Genomic DNA, 14,635 nt, shown 5'->3' on the forward strand with positions numbered 1-14,635 from the left:
TCTAAGCTGTAAAAAATGCATCATAGTTGGCAACGGAGGTATCCTGTCCAACAAATCTCTGGGATCACGTATAGATGACTACGATGTCGTGGTCAGGTGAGTACGCTGCTGTTATTTACCAAAAGCTTTATTTGTGCACGATTCAAGTGCACATTATGAATTTTTAAATGCTCATTTTAGTGTTGATGATCAAAAGTATAACAATATTGACTAATGGCTTCCAAACTCATTGCGGGATTTCCTTGTGTTCCAGATTGAACGAAGCTCCGGTGGCAGGTTACGGCAAGGATGTAGGGACCAAAACAACAATGAGAATTACCTACCCAGAGGGAGCTATTCAAAAGCCGGAACACTACGAAAAGGATTCCCTTTTTGTTTTTTCTGCTTTCAAACCACTGGACTTCAAGTGGCTTCGACAGATGGTCTTCAAGGAGAGACTGGTAAGAATATTTTTGGGGAGAATTACATGCATTTGCCTTTGAGCCATTAGATGGGCAATATGAAAAGAACTTTAGACACAACTAACAAAACTTTACTAAAGCGCTAAATTTGAAATAATTGAAGACCCTAAAGTTTTTCAATAAGGTTATTTCACACGCTCTTTTTTTTTTCCCCCCCCATCATTTCTGCATTAAAGTAGCACCTCTCGGAATTATGCTGCTTGAGTTGCTTGAGTGTCTGTTCTCTTTCTAGCAAAACATAGCAGCCTAACCTACATTCTGTACATTCCTTCACCTGAACATCATGAATGTTAACTCTGGTGGAGATGGTTTAAATTCTTAAGAAAGATCAGTTGAGAGAGACAGAGAATAAAATGACGACCATACAGGCCTTTCTTTTCTCTCAACTCACAGCTGAGTTCTCAATTTTAATTCTGTCAAAATAGTTCAGTTGTATGAGATATTTATGGAAAAACTCCAGATGGTCTGACTGACCATATTGTGTCTTTGTCTTGGACTATAAAAGAGAAATAACTTTTTAAATAGTTTTATCTCCTTTTTTCATGGTCACTCAAAATCTGTCAGGAACATTCCAAGTATCTCCACAGCTGAGATTATTTCAAGGCTCTTCAGTGGACAATGGCGCAATTATTATTATTGAAGCCTATTTAAAAATTATTCATCTAAATATCTATATAGCTATAGAATCCCCCTATCAACTTATAAACCATATCCCCAATTATGTTTTGTCACACTTAATGTATGTTTTAGCAAGAACATGTGAGCCCCTGGGACCTTTTTCCAAAGCAACACTCGTTGCCGTGGCAACAATATCCCTTTACGATTCAAAGTGGGTTTTTAGTCTCAGCTGTAGTTTTAAAGGAATTGTCATCTTGTTAAAAGACTTTTATCCTGGCTTTATATAATCTGACTCACACCTAGCACTCGCTAATACATGGAAAACAAACACAAGGAGATGCTAGTGTGCGTGTGCGCTTGTGCACTGCGTGCTTTCATTCACACATTTCTAGCAGTAATGCATAGGTCGAACAAAATGGCGTGCGGTTTTTGGGGTTCTGTAACTAGTTCTCACGGTAATCCAATTGGATTCCAAATTTGAGTCGCCAGTGAATGGTGACACAACGTCGCAAATGTAACAACCGATAAAAAAAAAAAAGTGCACATCGGGGTTTCCCCATTTTCTTTACTCCTTTTCATTTTGCCATCCGGAGAGCAAGCTTTCATGTAACTTTGGGCTGCTTTACAACAGTCAATTCTTTTGAGTTTTTATTCTGCTTTGCAAAACCTTTAGAATAACAGCTGGAGGGGGTATTTGGGGCCTTTTCTATCTCTATGCTGCTTATGAAAGCTAGTGCAGGCCCCATTTGTTCTTCCCTTTTTTTAAGGATGGGGAACATAACGCAGCGGTCCTGTATTGTCTCATTTAGCCGCTGGCCAGTGAGCTTTCTTTGGCTGTGCTATATCTTCTTGGATGACTAAACAAAATGAGAGTTTCTAAGGCAATGATACAATCTTTTATCTAACCCTAACCCCCCCCCCCAACACACTCCCATGCATGACATACTGTAGATAAAAAAAAATAAATGAATAAAATAAATACATATGAATTACTCCTTCACTAGGCTTTCTTTTTAAATTAAGTGTCTTTTGCCTTCTGATGCCCCACATATTTTTCATTCCAGTGCGTAGTCTGACCCCATGTGCGCACAAGCCCGGTTGATTGCCGTTTACAAGCTGTGCTCAAATCGCAGCAAGATAACAACCACCAAAAATCATGTTTATCTACGTTTTGGATTTTTTTTTTCCCTTATCCTCAGTGTACATTGTCAGTTCATGCACCAAAAAAACCACGGTTGTTTGTTTACACTGTGATATTTTCAAACAGAAACGGCAAAAGGTATACAGCAAGAAGTAAACATGCCATTTGAAGGTGAAAGTTCTGTCACTGCTGTGTGTTTGTCCTCTCTGTGCCTAAAACATACAACAGGAATGGAGACAAAGTCAAAACATAAACTCAAAATTCAATGCCCTCCTATTTCATTCAAAATGTTTATTATAATTTTTTCATGCCCATTTTTTTTTTGTGAAAGTCATTTTATGTTTAGACAACACTGTACGCCCCTTTTTAAAGATTTGAGATCTGTGCAAATGCTCAAAATAGATTCATGCAAGCTTTCCAAAATATTTACATATTTAAAACAACAAGCTTGAGTTTGCTCTGCTACCTTTATCCCATTGCTTAGTGGACAACATCGTGCCTATCCATCACCATGCACCACAAGAGCCTAGCTCGACCAATCACCATGTGTTTGTTAGTACTTCGAAGTTGTTGTTTTAGTTTTGAAACGACTTTAAATCTACCTTCCGTGGTTGGACCACGGTAAACCACGGACCATGGTAAACATCACTTCATCCGGCCAAATCCTCAAACGGTGGTTTATAACGTCCCGATTGCAAATTATACCATGCTCGCTTGTCAAGGAATTAAAGGCCTCTTCATGCCGTGGATAAAATGAGCTTATTCCAGACGTCAAATGATTATGTACGCATTACTTGTAAGAATTAAGATTCAATGTGCGTGTTGAATGACAGGTCCAGAGAATGTTTTTTTTTTCCCTTACTAAAATGATACTTAGCGCAGTAATTTTTGAGGTGATACACAGTATAGACAGTTTGAAAATAACCTAACAATTATTTGATATTTTGTCGCATGGATGAATCAGAGATGTTATAATGGAAATTATAAAGGACTGGAGTTCCTATTGTCAAATGCTGCCCATTTTCCACTTTAGGACTTTAGCCTTCATTCCCATAACACGCGTTTGATCCCCCCACTTCTCCTGGCTTATACGAGGTCTCCTCGCCCTTTGACAATATCTCCAACTAATCCCAAGTATTAAACTCTTTAGTCATGATTTCTATGGCCGTGATTTTCCTTACTAATAAACTGAACGCTTGTAAATCCTGCGTTCTAAGTTGACGTGAAGAGACTGAAACTTGGAAGGGTATTAAAGGGGTATTGAAACCAATTAGGGTGCACTTCCACATAGTTGGGCGACATTTAAGAGACTATGGCATGCATGATCAAGCGACGTTGGCTGAAAAGATAGCCAGTTATTTTAAAGTCATGAAAAATTATGTTTTGAAATCAATGATTGTTTTAGTAATCATGATTTCAATCTATGTTCAAATACTCCTGATAAACTTTTTTTCCCCATAATCATCCAGCCCTATCGCTGCTCACCCCTTAAAGGCATATGCAGATACAGCCGTAAATGTAAGGATATGACAGCTTATTATCAATCAATCAATCAATCAATCAAGTCAAGTTTATATAGCCCTAAATCACAAGCAGTCTCAAAGGGCTCTGTCCTCTGCATTTAACCCATCCCCATGTGATTTTGATCCATCCCCTGGGGGAGAGGGGAGCAGTGAGCAGCAGCGGCGCCGCGCTCGGGAATCATTTTTGGTGATCTAACCCCCCAATTCCAACCCTTAAATGCTGAGTGCCAAGCAGGGAGGCAATGGGTTCCATTTTTATAGTCTTTGGTATGACCCGGCCGGGGTTTGAACCCACAACCTTCCAGTCTCAGGGCGGACACTCTACTACTAGGCCACTGAGCTGGTTATTATTGTGTTGAATAATGCCAAATCCATTTGAATCGGATTAATCAAGGGCATTAATCACTTTATTAGTAGGACGGATTTTCTTCCATCCCAAAATCGTTTATGTTGCTGCTGTTGCTGCTGTTGCTGCCCTTGTTATGAGACCTCATTATTCATTACAAAATGAAGGCTTCAATGTGGTGCCTTGAGCATTCCTTATTGTTTGCATTACTTTTCCACCTCATTGACTCCTAATAGCAGCCCTCCTATAATGTATTTTTTCTCTGCTCACATTGATTCATCTTAATTGTATCATTGAACGTAAGCGTTAGGTTGTGTAATCCGATTTCACAACTATAACCACCACAATGTTTAGCTTATACTTTTGTATATTTTATTTATAGGATTTTTTTTTGTATGGAGAAATTTCCCTAATCAAGAGCATTTCTCCTGTGGGAGAAAAAGTCAACTTTGTGGTTGAGAGCAAGTGAAAGTGGAAAATTTCACATTGAGTTCACCAAAGTGAGTGTTGGAGTTTTCCGTCCCAGTTAAAGCTTGTTTTAACAGGTGTTTTACTGAAAAGCAGATTTACACGTCCTGACAAATGTCCTCGGCCCTTTTGACGATAAGCAATTGCAGGACAAGAGAAAAAGCGATTTCCTCTCCAATAGCAGTTTGGTGACACGACGATCTCGGCAACATTTTTCTGTCCATCTTTGGAGAATGTGTTTGAGTGGTCTTGAGACACTTCCTGTGCCGTCTGTGTTAAAATGCCACTGGCACAGCTTTGCAGTGTTCTTCTTGTCTAACACACTCGCACACGGGTAAGCAGTCAAGCCAAGTGGAGGCAACATCCTGTTCCCTCGAGGCTTTTTTTTTTTTTTTGACTGCTTGGCTTCGCTGCTTCTATTCAGTCTTACACAATGCACAACTTGCATTTAACCTTTTTAATATTGCTTAGTGAACTCTTAAAAAGACAGCAATGCCTCTGGTGTCTCGGAGTGCCTCGAAAGCTGTGTAGGAAAGTAGTAATTGTGGCAGCACCAATCCACAGTTGGCTAGTTGTGAGTCTCATGACTTTCTAAATCGTTGCTTAGATGGCTTAAATCAAGCAAGTGAGAGGCCTTAAATGGCCCCTGGGCCACATTTTGGGCACCATTTGTGAAGGTCATCAAAAAGATCACCGCCTGTCACATTGCTATGTGTACATTACATGTCGGGTCATTCCTGTGCAAAGTGAAGTTGTGTATTGTGTGTGAAAAATACGTTTGAATCTCTTTATTGAGCGTAACCAAGACGTATACACATCCACACATTGCTAAATAGATTTCTGGCAAACACAAGCTGTGTTGACAGGAGAGATGAGCTGTTGTTCCTGTTACAGCTTGCCAAAAGCACAGAGCTGGGCCTCAGTTCAAAAAAGAGCCGCCACTGTTTTTGAATGCGGCAGACTTGTTTGCCTCTGCCAACACACACACACGCACGACAAGCATACAGTCATGCATGGATATATCAAAGGTAACCAAGCGAGCGCTATTTGAACAGGTGATTCCCATTTTCATCTTATGATCCGGCTAGCTTTAGTCCTTTTAGGAAGTCATACTATTGGCCAAGTCAATCACGCACCGCTGGTTTGTTTGTCATTTTGTTTATCGTCTGACACAGTTAATGGGCTAAGGAAATTATCATTGGAGGCGTGAAACTGTTGTCCAAGACGGGTTAATGACTTTTTCTGGCGGGTTCTGTGCTGTTTGGTCGAAATAATTGACTGGAACGAGTGCATTTCATTAAGTTGAGTTATTCTGCACTGCCTGTCTGTCTAGCTGGCTTCCCAAACGCCTAACGATGATTGCTTTATGTATAAAAAAAAAAAAAAGTCTTGGCCTCTGCAATGCCCTCAGGTCAAGGTGTGATTTGAATCTCTTGCTTTGAAATACCATATTCAACCTTTGATGTCAGTTCAGTTTAAACATTCAGTGCAGCAGGAGAAGAAGGAAGAGTGTATTTCAATTTTTTTTTATTGTTAACATAAATTTACTATTTGTGGAAGATAGCGTTTGGGCTGGCTTGCGAATAGAAAAAATCTGTGATACCCATTGATAACATGGGGGTGATTAATTCATTTTAAAGCCACCCAATTCTTAAAAAAAAAAAAAAAGAAAAAAAAAAGATAAGTACTTAATGTGTTTTCCATGAAAAATGAAGACCGGGCAAACTTGCATTTGTAAAACCGGTTATTTACCCCCCTTTTTTTTTCCTTTTTTTTTTTTTTTAATTAAACAATCTTTTAAAAGGTCGGCATGGTTCTGATTTTAACTTGACATCTATTTTTTTTTTTTTCTATCTTTCTCTCTGTTCCACCTGGCTCACCAGCGAGGTACAGAAGGTTTTTGGAAGTCTGTGGCCCAGCACGTCCCTCGTGATCCCAGCGAGATGAGAATCCTCAACCCTTATTTCATCCAGGAGGCTGCCTTCCAGTTCATCGGCCTGCCCTTTAACAATGGCATAATGGGAAAAGGGGTAAGTCTAATGCAGGCACACACTTGCAGCTTCCTGATGAGCCAGCAGTCAAGAATTACCAGCATTAGGCTTGGAAATTGGCTTATAATTTCCCTAATCTTTGTGGAAGGACCGAATCAGGAATTTGTTTAGGATCACAGGGAAGAGACAAAGTATCCACCTTCTTCAAGTGATTGAGACTTGGCAGTCGTTGGAACACAAAATGTTCCCACCTGGCTTGTAAGTTATCTTTGAAGGGAAAGGAAAGAAATGGTGTGGGGGGGAAATACACATGAATGAATCAAGCTGTAGTTTTTTTTTAAATTCTAACCAGAAATGTTTGTCACTTCTCCAAATATTTGACGATGTTTGATGTTTTTTTGCTTTTTACTGGCATCCCTGAAGGTCATAATTGTTGCATATAAGAAATTAGTGTAACAAAATTTTTGGGGGGTATGCTACAATTGTAATCACTAAAGCCAAAATGAACATTTTTATCAACTGCGAGTTGATAGTGACAAATTCCGTATTTGATAAAATTTATAATCCCAGTAATGTGAAAATAAGTGCACGTTCCAAATGTAAGACACCACAAAAATGTTGCTAGCAACTCGGTAAAATTTGGAGCCATTAAAAACATTGAGTATAAAGGGGAGAGGGGGGATTCTTGAAAAATCAAGATTCCCGTATTGGAATCAATTCTCTAACATTGAGGCAGTTAATCTCTGCTTTTGGACTCTGACCCAGCTCTTGATTGATATGTTTGACCCCTGCATCAGATGCTTATGTGCGTGCGTTGTTGGAAAGTAAAGCGGCAATGTTATAAGTGAGCATCACCCAGGCGCAGTCCTCCGGGGCTCTCCAAACACCCCTTCATGAACCCGACATATGTTCAACATGTGGGCATCTGGTGACAGTGTGTTTCTGCTCATTTGGATTAGCACATTTGTATTTCAAGGTATAATTGTATTGCCGTCTAAACCTGCAGGGTTTTGTGTTCTACTCTGTTTTGTTTTTCCGGCCTTTCAGCCCCCATCTCTCCTTTTGACCATCATACTGTATGTTTATGTATGTGGAAACGAATGAGTAGCTTGATTGGTTGTACCACGGTGTGTAAATTAATCTGCATTAGAGCACACAGTAGGGGGTTGGCCAGCTGCTTGTTCAGGTCCACCTTGCCCGAGGGCTGCAAATCAGAGTAATGATTTAAATGGGGCCTCCCTCCACTCTTTCTTCTTTAAACAAAACGCACACACATATAATCTATAACCCCCCACCTTCCTCGATCAGCGGCGGCCCAAGGCGATAAGGAAGCGCAGTTCAGGCCCGTAGATCACCGAGTCATAGACGGGGGTCACGTCTTACACGTAATAGTTAATGACCGAGTCATCAACGTTTAGTTAGTCGCTCTGGAGACAGAAGTGTGACTGGGCGCCAAGTGCGCAAAATTCAAAATGGTCTGAAATTGATCCAGAACTTCTGTGTCTTTGCTGCAGAACATTCCAACTTTAGGCACGGTTGCCATAACTATGGCGCTGCATAACTGTGACGAGGTGGCGGTGGCTGGTTTCGGCTATGACATGAACGCGCCCCACGCGCCTCTTCACTATTACGAGGCTGTCAAGATGTCTGCTATCAAAGAGGTGAGTGCTTAAGGATGTAAGGAAATGTAAAGAGTATTAATAAAGTGACAACCTGCTGATAAGTGGAATGAAAGTGGTCACTGATTTCGGCAAGCCTTGTCTGACAGTCTCAACTGTTTGTTGAATGCAACAGCAAATAAAAAAATAATAATAATTACTGATCCATTTTTGGTACTTAGTTTATTAAAATTTTGAGTTAATTCATTTCTTTTTTGCTACAGTATAATTTTTCCGGCCAATGTTTGGAATAAGTAGAAAAATGAATGAATAAAGATGTTGAGTTTGTACAAGTGTCCAAATTCTCCACACTTTGGCCATCATTCAACGTATGGCCACTCCGAATCACCTTCCAAGCTCGTCCTCTACCGTTTATACTGAAAAGCAGCACGAGTGTTGACGTGGGTAAACCATGAGCGCCATTTGATGATAACCTTCCTCTAAACTCCCGGTGAGCTGTTTGCGTTTATCATCATCTTCATCAAGGCTGTCATCATCAGCCATTCATTGTTGGCCGTGTGGCGCACTTGACTGCTGCTGTTGCCTGCGCTTGTTTGCTCTTCTGAACCCAGATAATGAAGTTGATAAACACGTTAAAGTCTGTTTCCCATCAGCGTACACGTCTTTCAACCAAGGCCACTTTGTCAAATGAGACAAACACAGAAATCAATTGACCGTTATTTTAGCAATCTATTAGTCTGTTGAATATTTTGTCAATTAAGAGATTAATTGGATTTAAAAAGAAAAAAAAGTTTAAGATTCCATTCCTTTAACATTGTTTCAAATACACAAAAGGCACAACAATAAATTATCAATCTGTTTTGCTATGTCACTGTGATAATTGTCTAATATTTCAGATTTGTTGCACCTCTAGTGAGCAATTCTTCAGAAATGTCGCTGAAAGCTGTTTATTGCCACGCCCATTTGAAGTTGTAGCCAACGTCATCTTTAAACAAATAGTGTATTTACAACAACCGTGTAACTTGTCTGCTAGCTTAATCGGACACAAAATATTCAGGCTAACAATTAGCATCATTGTTTTGCCTACGTCGCTCGGAGGGCTAAATACTTAAATCCACAATTTTCGGTTAATACTTGTTTTTCTGTTTTTCTGATTCCCTCAGTCGTGGACACACAACATATCCAAGGAGAAAGAATTCCTGCGCAAGTTAGTGAAGGCCAACGTTGTCTCGGACCTCACCAGTGGCATCTGAGCATAGTGGCCTCTAGTCTCCTTCCCTTTGGACTACTGCACAGGAAGCCAGGGAAAGAGCAAACCCACCCTGGAGTGTCCAGGTGGCCTCCACACGATATTCGATTTCATATCAACGGAGATTACTTTCAGAAAGAAGTTAAGCGATGAAGTGCGCACACGCGTGCCTTCCGAACCAAAGACGTCGACAGATTGAAGAGGCACGTGGAGAGGCGGGCACGACTGATTGCACCCACTTCCTGTTTATCGATTTAATCTCCGGTATCACACCAATGACGTGACCGGCGGGACAAAAGCGGAGACGGTGCAGGGACGGGCCGAGTATTAGCAGTGCCAAAAGTACCTCGAACAGGAGAGAGGTGGCGCTACTCTCCTCTTTGTTGCCTGAATGTATTCACTTTCCTCATTGTAAATAGCAAAAGATTTTTATTTTAGTCGTATGCAAAGGTTTGGGTACCCGTGATCACTTTGATGATTTTCCTTCATAAATCATTGGTTGATTGGATCAGCAATTTCTGTTAAATATACCATATAGCAGACAAACTGTGATATTTGAGAAGTGAAATTAAGTTTATAGGATTTACAGAAAGTGTGCAATCCTTACGAGAACAAAAGTAGACAGGTGCATAAATTTGGGCACCCCAACAGAAAAATCTTGATTTCGCAGAAATAACAGCCTGTAAACGCTTCCTATAGTTTCCAATGAGATTCTGGTTGAAGGTGTTTCTTTCCAAAACATCTCCAGTTCCTGGTATTTAAGGTGGCCAGTTGCAAGTATTTTTCCTCTTTGCATCACCTCTGAAGAGTGGCAACATAGAAGCTTCAAGACAAATGACCTAAAACAAAGATTGTTCAACGTCATCGGATAGAAAAAGCTAGCTCAGAGATTTCAGCTGTCAGTTTGCACTGTGAGGAATATAGTGAGGAAATGGAAGACCACAGGCACAGTTCTAGTTAAGGCCCGGGGTGGCAGGTCAAGAAATATCTCAGATAAGCTGAGGCGAAGGATGGTGAGAACAGTCAAACTCACAGAGCAGCTCCAAAGACCTACAACATGATCTTCATCCAAATGGTGACACTGTGCATCGTTGAACTATTAAGTGCACAGGAGATGCTGTATGGGAGAATAATGCGGCAGAAGCAATCTAGTTCTTTGGACATAACAATGGAGGAAGACAAACAGCCTTCCATGACAATCATCAGGCAGTAGGCGGGGGACACCCTGAACTGGTTGCCAGCCAATCGCAGGGCACACAGAGACGAACAACCACCCGCACTCGCACTCACACCTAGGGGCAATTTGGAGTGCTCAATTGGCCTACCAAGCATGGTTTTTGGATGTGGGAGAAAGCCAGAGTGCCCGGAGAAAACATACGGGGAGAACATGCAAACTCCACACAGGAGTAGTGATGGAATCGAACCCAGACCCTCCTAGCTGTGAGGCAGACGTGCTAACCAGTGCAACACCAAGCCGCCTGTAACGATTGCACACTTTCTGTAAATCCCTAAAACTTCATTTCACTTCACAAATATCACCGTGTTTGTCTGCTATATGATATATTGAACTGAAATTGCTGATCCAAACAACCAATGATTTCTAAAGGAAAATCATGAAAATGATCAGGGGTGCCCAAAGTTTTGCATATGACTGTATATCGAGCTGCATCGGCAGCATCGTCACTCTCCTTGCCTCCTTTTATCCATTTTCACTCAAGCAGATATGTCGGCATCTAAATCTCCTTAAATTCTCAGCAGAAGTCATAGTCTTTGTTTGACATCCTGTGGTGATGAAGATTTAAGTTTTATGCGGTATTTTTGTTGTCTACTCCAATCCTTGTTTTGTTCTTTTTCATATGGTTCTCTAATGCGTTGTTTGCCAACCTTTATTGCACCAAAGCATGTCTTTAAAAAGTCATTTCATAGCACGACACCATGTTTTTTTAATTTACCATTTAAGGCCTCTGTATTTGTCAGTTGAATTATTTTCTGAGTCAATACATGCTAGAAATCATTTTTTTAATGACTGCTATTATAACAATTACACTTCGCATAAAAAAATGTATCACTTTTGATCATTTAAGGCCGCTGTGGTTCTCACTAAAGTCATTTATGAGCTAAAATATGTTTTTATTATTTAGATAATCAATTTCGAACCAATGGAGGGAAATTGGATCATTTCTCATGACCGAGTGCATGGAAATCACTGCTCGAAAACAAGGAGAGACAAATTATTTTTCTTTTGCAAGCTCAATCAATCATCAGCTCGTCATCCCTGTCAGGTGAACCCCGATCGGTTTCATCTGGACGTTTGCCGCGTGTGTGTGCGTGCGTGTGTGTGCGCGCACACACACGCACGCACACACACACACACACACGTGTGTTTTGGTTGGCGAGTGCGACGGCGGACCAATGCTGTCCGCCTCATTCGGGTGGGTGGACTGAATGTTGAATCGTCTTCCATCCTACCCGTTGCTGCAGCTCTCGCCGTGCTTCATGTTTCGATTGTGGGGAAAATAAGATATATATTGTTTTCATTATTTATTTAGTTACTGAGACCCAGCGTTCGGATCACAGGCTGGCCTGCTTTCTTTTCTTGTTGCGTTCTGAGGAATCCGTTTGACTTGACCATGTGTATTTCCTTTGAGATTGCATCAATTTGTGTCCAGGAATGATATTGTCGTTTGTTTGTTTGTTTGTTTCAAGTTTCTTTCCAAAACTTTGAGTCTTTTCATACTGCTCTGTGTACTATATCAATATCACGCAATCTACAATCTCAAGGCAGGAATGTCCAAATAGCTCTTTGCTTGCCAACATACGAATGACATGTTGTGTTTTGTTAGCCATGAGCATTTGAAAGCTTTGTGTGTGTGTGTTTTTTTTTTTTTTTCCAACTCTCAGGTGAATCCTTTTCACCTCTTCTTTGTATCTGCTTGTCTTCTGGAAGTGCATACTTACTGTAAAGGCACCTGTGCTCGGATCCCATGTTAATCAGAAAGGATCGCGGGTGAGACTCTTCACAGGCGCTGGCTCACACTGCCTTACATTTCATCTCTTGAAAACGCTGATCCACTGTAAGCGTCATTTGGGAGATTTGGGTCCACTCTTGTAAATCTGCTGTGTATGCGCGTCCGTCTATAGAGCCGGTTAGAGACCACTTGAAGACACTGGTTGTCTTTTTTTTTTTCTGCATAGTCACTTTCCCTCTTGCGACTGCTGTAAAATACAACATACACTACTCACAAAAAAGTCCACTTTGTGGAGATTTCTATGACTCCTCCAATCTCTCTGTTTTCAGAGACAAGTGGAAGAGTCACAGAAAGGGCTCCCAAGTGTCCTTAGAAATGTTTTGAATTTTGCCATTCAGACCAAAAACATTGGAGGGAAACAAAAATGTTGTGGGATATTAAAAGGATTTAATATCATTTTAGGGGTTTCCCCCCAAAATCCAAACTTTTTTGTTAGTAGTGTATTTGCTTTCCTGTGTGTACTGATAGTCACTTTTATGAATTTGGTTGGTTTGTCTGTTCAATCAGATGTGCTTGTTTGGATGTGCTTCATTTTAAAGGAGGCATATTGCAGATTTTAAGCAGTTCCTACCTGTAAGACCATGTAAAAAAAAAAAAAAAAAAGAAAAAAAAAAAAGGTCTAGTTGTACACAATCTTTTGTCTTGCTTAATTTTTTTTACTGCAGTGCCAATAGCAAGTACTCTACTTAGTAGTCTACTTTTCAAAAGTCTGAATTGTATGCTCAGAGATACATATCAAGCAAAGGAACAGGTAAAAGATTGAATTGGTTGTTTAATTTCATACCTAATTGGTGGTCGCAAGCAGTTAAAAGATGACTTTTCTGTAATGTGTCCCCTTTAAGAAGAATAACAATTTTAGTTCATGTTGGCTATAGAGAAGCTTGAAAGAGGAGTTACTGAAAAATTAACAAATGCGATCAATGCACTTGGGGAGCAACAATGGCCACTATGACACTTTTTTTTTTTTTTTGCGCCTTGTCAATTTCAGTTGGTCTGGCAGTCCTTTGGACGTCTAACAGAATTTCAGTTAAAATGCTGCGCTATTTTTTTTTTTTTTTTTTTTGCGCCTCCCCACCCATGCAGTTGTCGTTCATGCAGACCGGGCCCAAATCTCCTTGATGAAGTGGAATGTATTCAATGAAACATATTGATTATTTTTTACATTTTTCAGCATCATCAATCGCAAGTGGTCAACATGAAGGTGTTACTGTCTGTCTAAATCCAAGTGTAAATTGCTTTCTGCAACTCAATAAAAAGGTTTGTAATGGACATTGTGACTGATTCTGGGATTTGTAAACTCATAAACCGCCGCTGACATTCAAATGCATAGAGAGAAAACTATTTCCGATAATTTTAATATCCCGTAAAAATATTGACTTGCATTTTTTGGGGGATTCATGTTTTGTTTTGTTTTTTGTAAAATAAAGAGCCTATTTTGACAAAGAGTAGAAAGGATGAATATATTTTCAAATGGAGGGCATAAAAGTAAAAAGCTGTTGAGAAATCAAATCTGCTTCACTGCAGAGTGAGAATAAATTCCCACCACTGCGCTTGGAGCGAGCCATTTTGCTGTTAATGGGGTGACGGACCCCCCAAAAAAGTCACGCCTCAAAGCTCTGGTTCCTCAACAGCTTTCCCAGCTCCATGCACTGTGTGGGATCGAGAGGCGGTTGCAGCCGGACAATATTTGCCACCTGGGATCTCCCGGCTGCCCCGCCGGCCAAGCGTGAGTCCAGCAGACGGACGTACAAATGAGCCTGCACCACTTCAGCCGGTGGGACTTTTATTCTCTGCGACAGGTTCCCCGCCCCGCCTCCTCTCAGAAGACTTGGAAGGAAGAGGCCGTGACCCTCAGGCCTGAAACTGAACTCCTTATAGAATGAGATGGAATGGAGAGGAAAAACAGAACAATTCTCTACTTGATGTTCGGTGGTCTTTAGCATTCTGTCAATTTACCTTTGCTACTAGGTGGAAACATATATACATATGGTGGGTGTTATGCCCCGCTAGTAGTACATTTGCACAATTATTTTCTGTTTGTGAAAGGAGCTTTTCTTCTACTCTCTGTTAAGATGTGGCTGGAAGAACTTCAGAACCCTGACCTCAATGCCTTGTTGAAGGAACCACAGTACAGATTGTGAGCCTATCTCGTCCAACATCTGCCACCTCTGACTTCAAAAACGTTCATCT

At 40.6% G+C, this 14,635-nt stretch overlaps 1 protein-coding gene across 3 annotated transcripts in view; it reads left to right on the forward strand.

Moving 5' to 3' along the window:
* Nucleotides 1–13,714, forward strand: part of st3gal3b (ST3 beta-galactoside alpha-2,3-sialyltransferase 3b) — a 28,169-nt gene extending 14,455 nt beyond the window's left edge. For 2 of the 3 annotated variants that reach the window (XM_085929343.1, XM_085929344.1), the window contains 5 exons: nucleotides 1–96; nucleotides 254–440; nucleotides 6,441–6,587; nucleotides 8,063–8,209; nucleotides 9,331–13,714. In XM_085929343.1, the coding sequence (XP_085785469.1) occupies nucleotides 1–96; nucleotides 254–440; nucleotides 6,441–6,587; nucleotides 8,063–8,209; nucleotides 9,331–9,420 (667 nt within the window). In that variant the 3' untranslated portion in view covers nucleotides 9,421–13,714. Of the gene's footprint in view, nucleotides 97–253; nucleotides 441–6,440; nucleotides 6,588–6,696; nucleotides 6,807–8,062; nucleotides 8,210–9,330 lie in introns of all 3 variants that reach the window. The other variant, XR_015068133.1, reaches the window with a different exon arrangement.
* The last annotated feature ends 921 nt before the right edge of the window (nucleotides 13,715–14,635 follow it).

Source organism: Syngnathus leptorhynchus, chromosome 14 (genome assembly GCF_054491065.1).
Source record: "Syngnathus leptorhynchus isolate UIUO chromosome 14, UIUO_Slep, whole genome shotgun sequence".
In the NCBI taxonomy this organism is placed as follows: Eukaryota; Metazoa; Chordata; class Actinopteri; order Syngnathiformes; family Syngnathidae; genus Syngnathus; species Syngnathus leptorhynchus.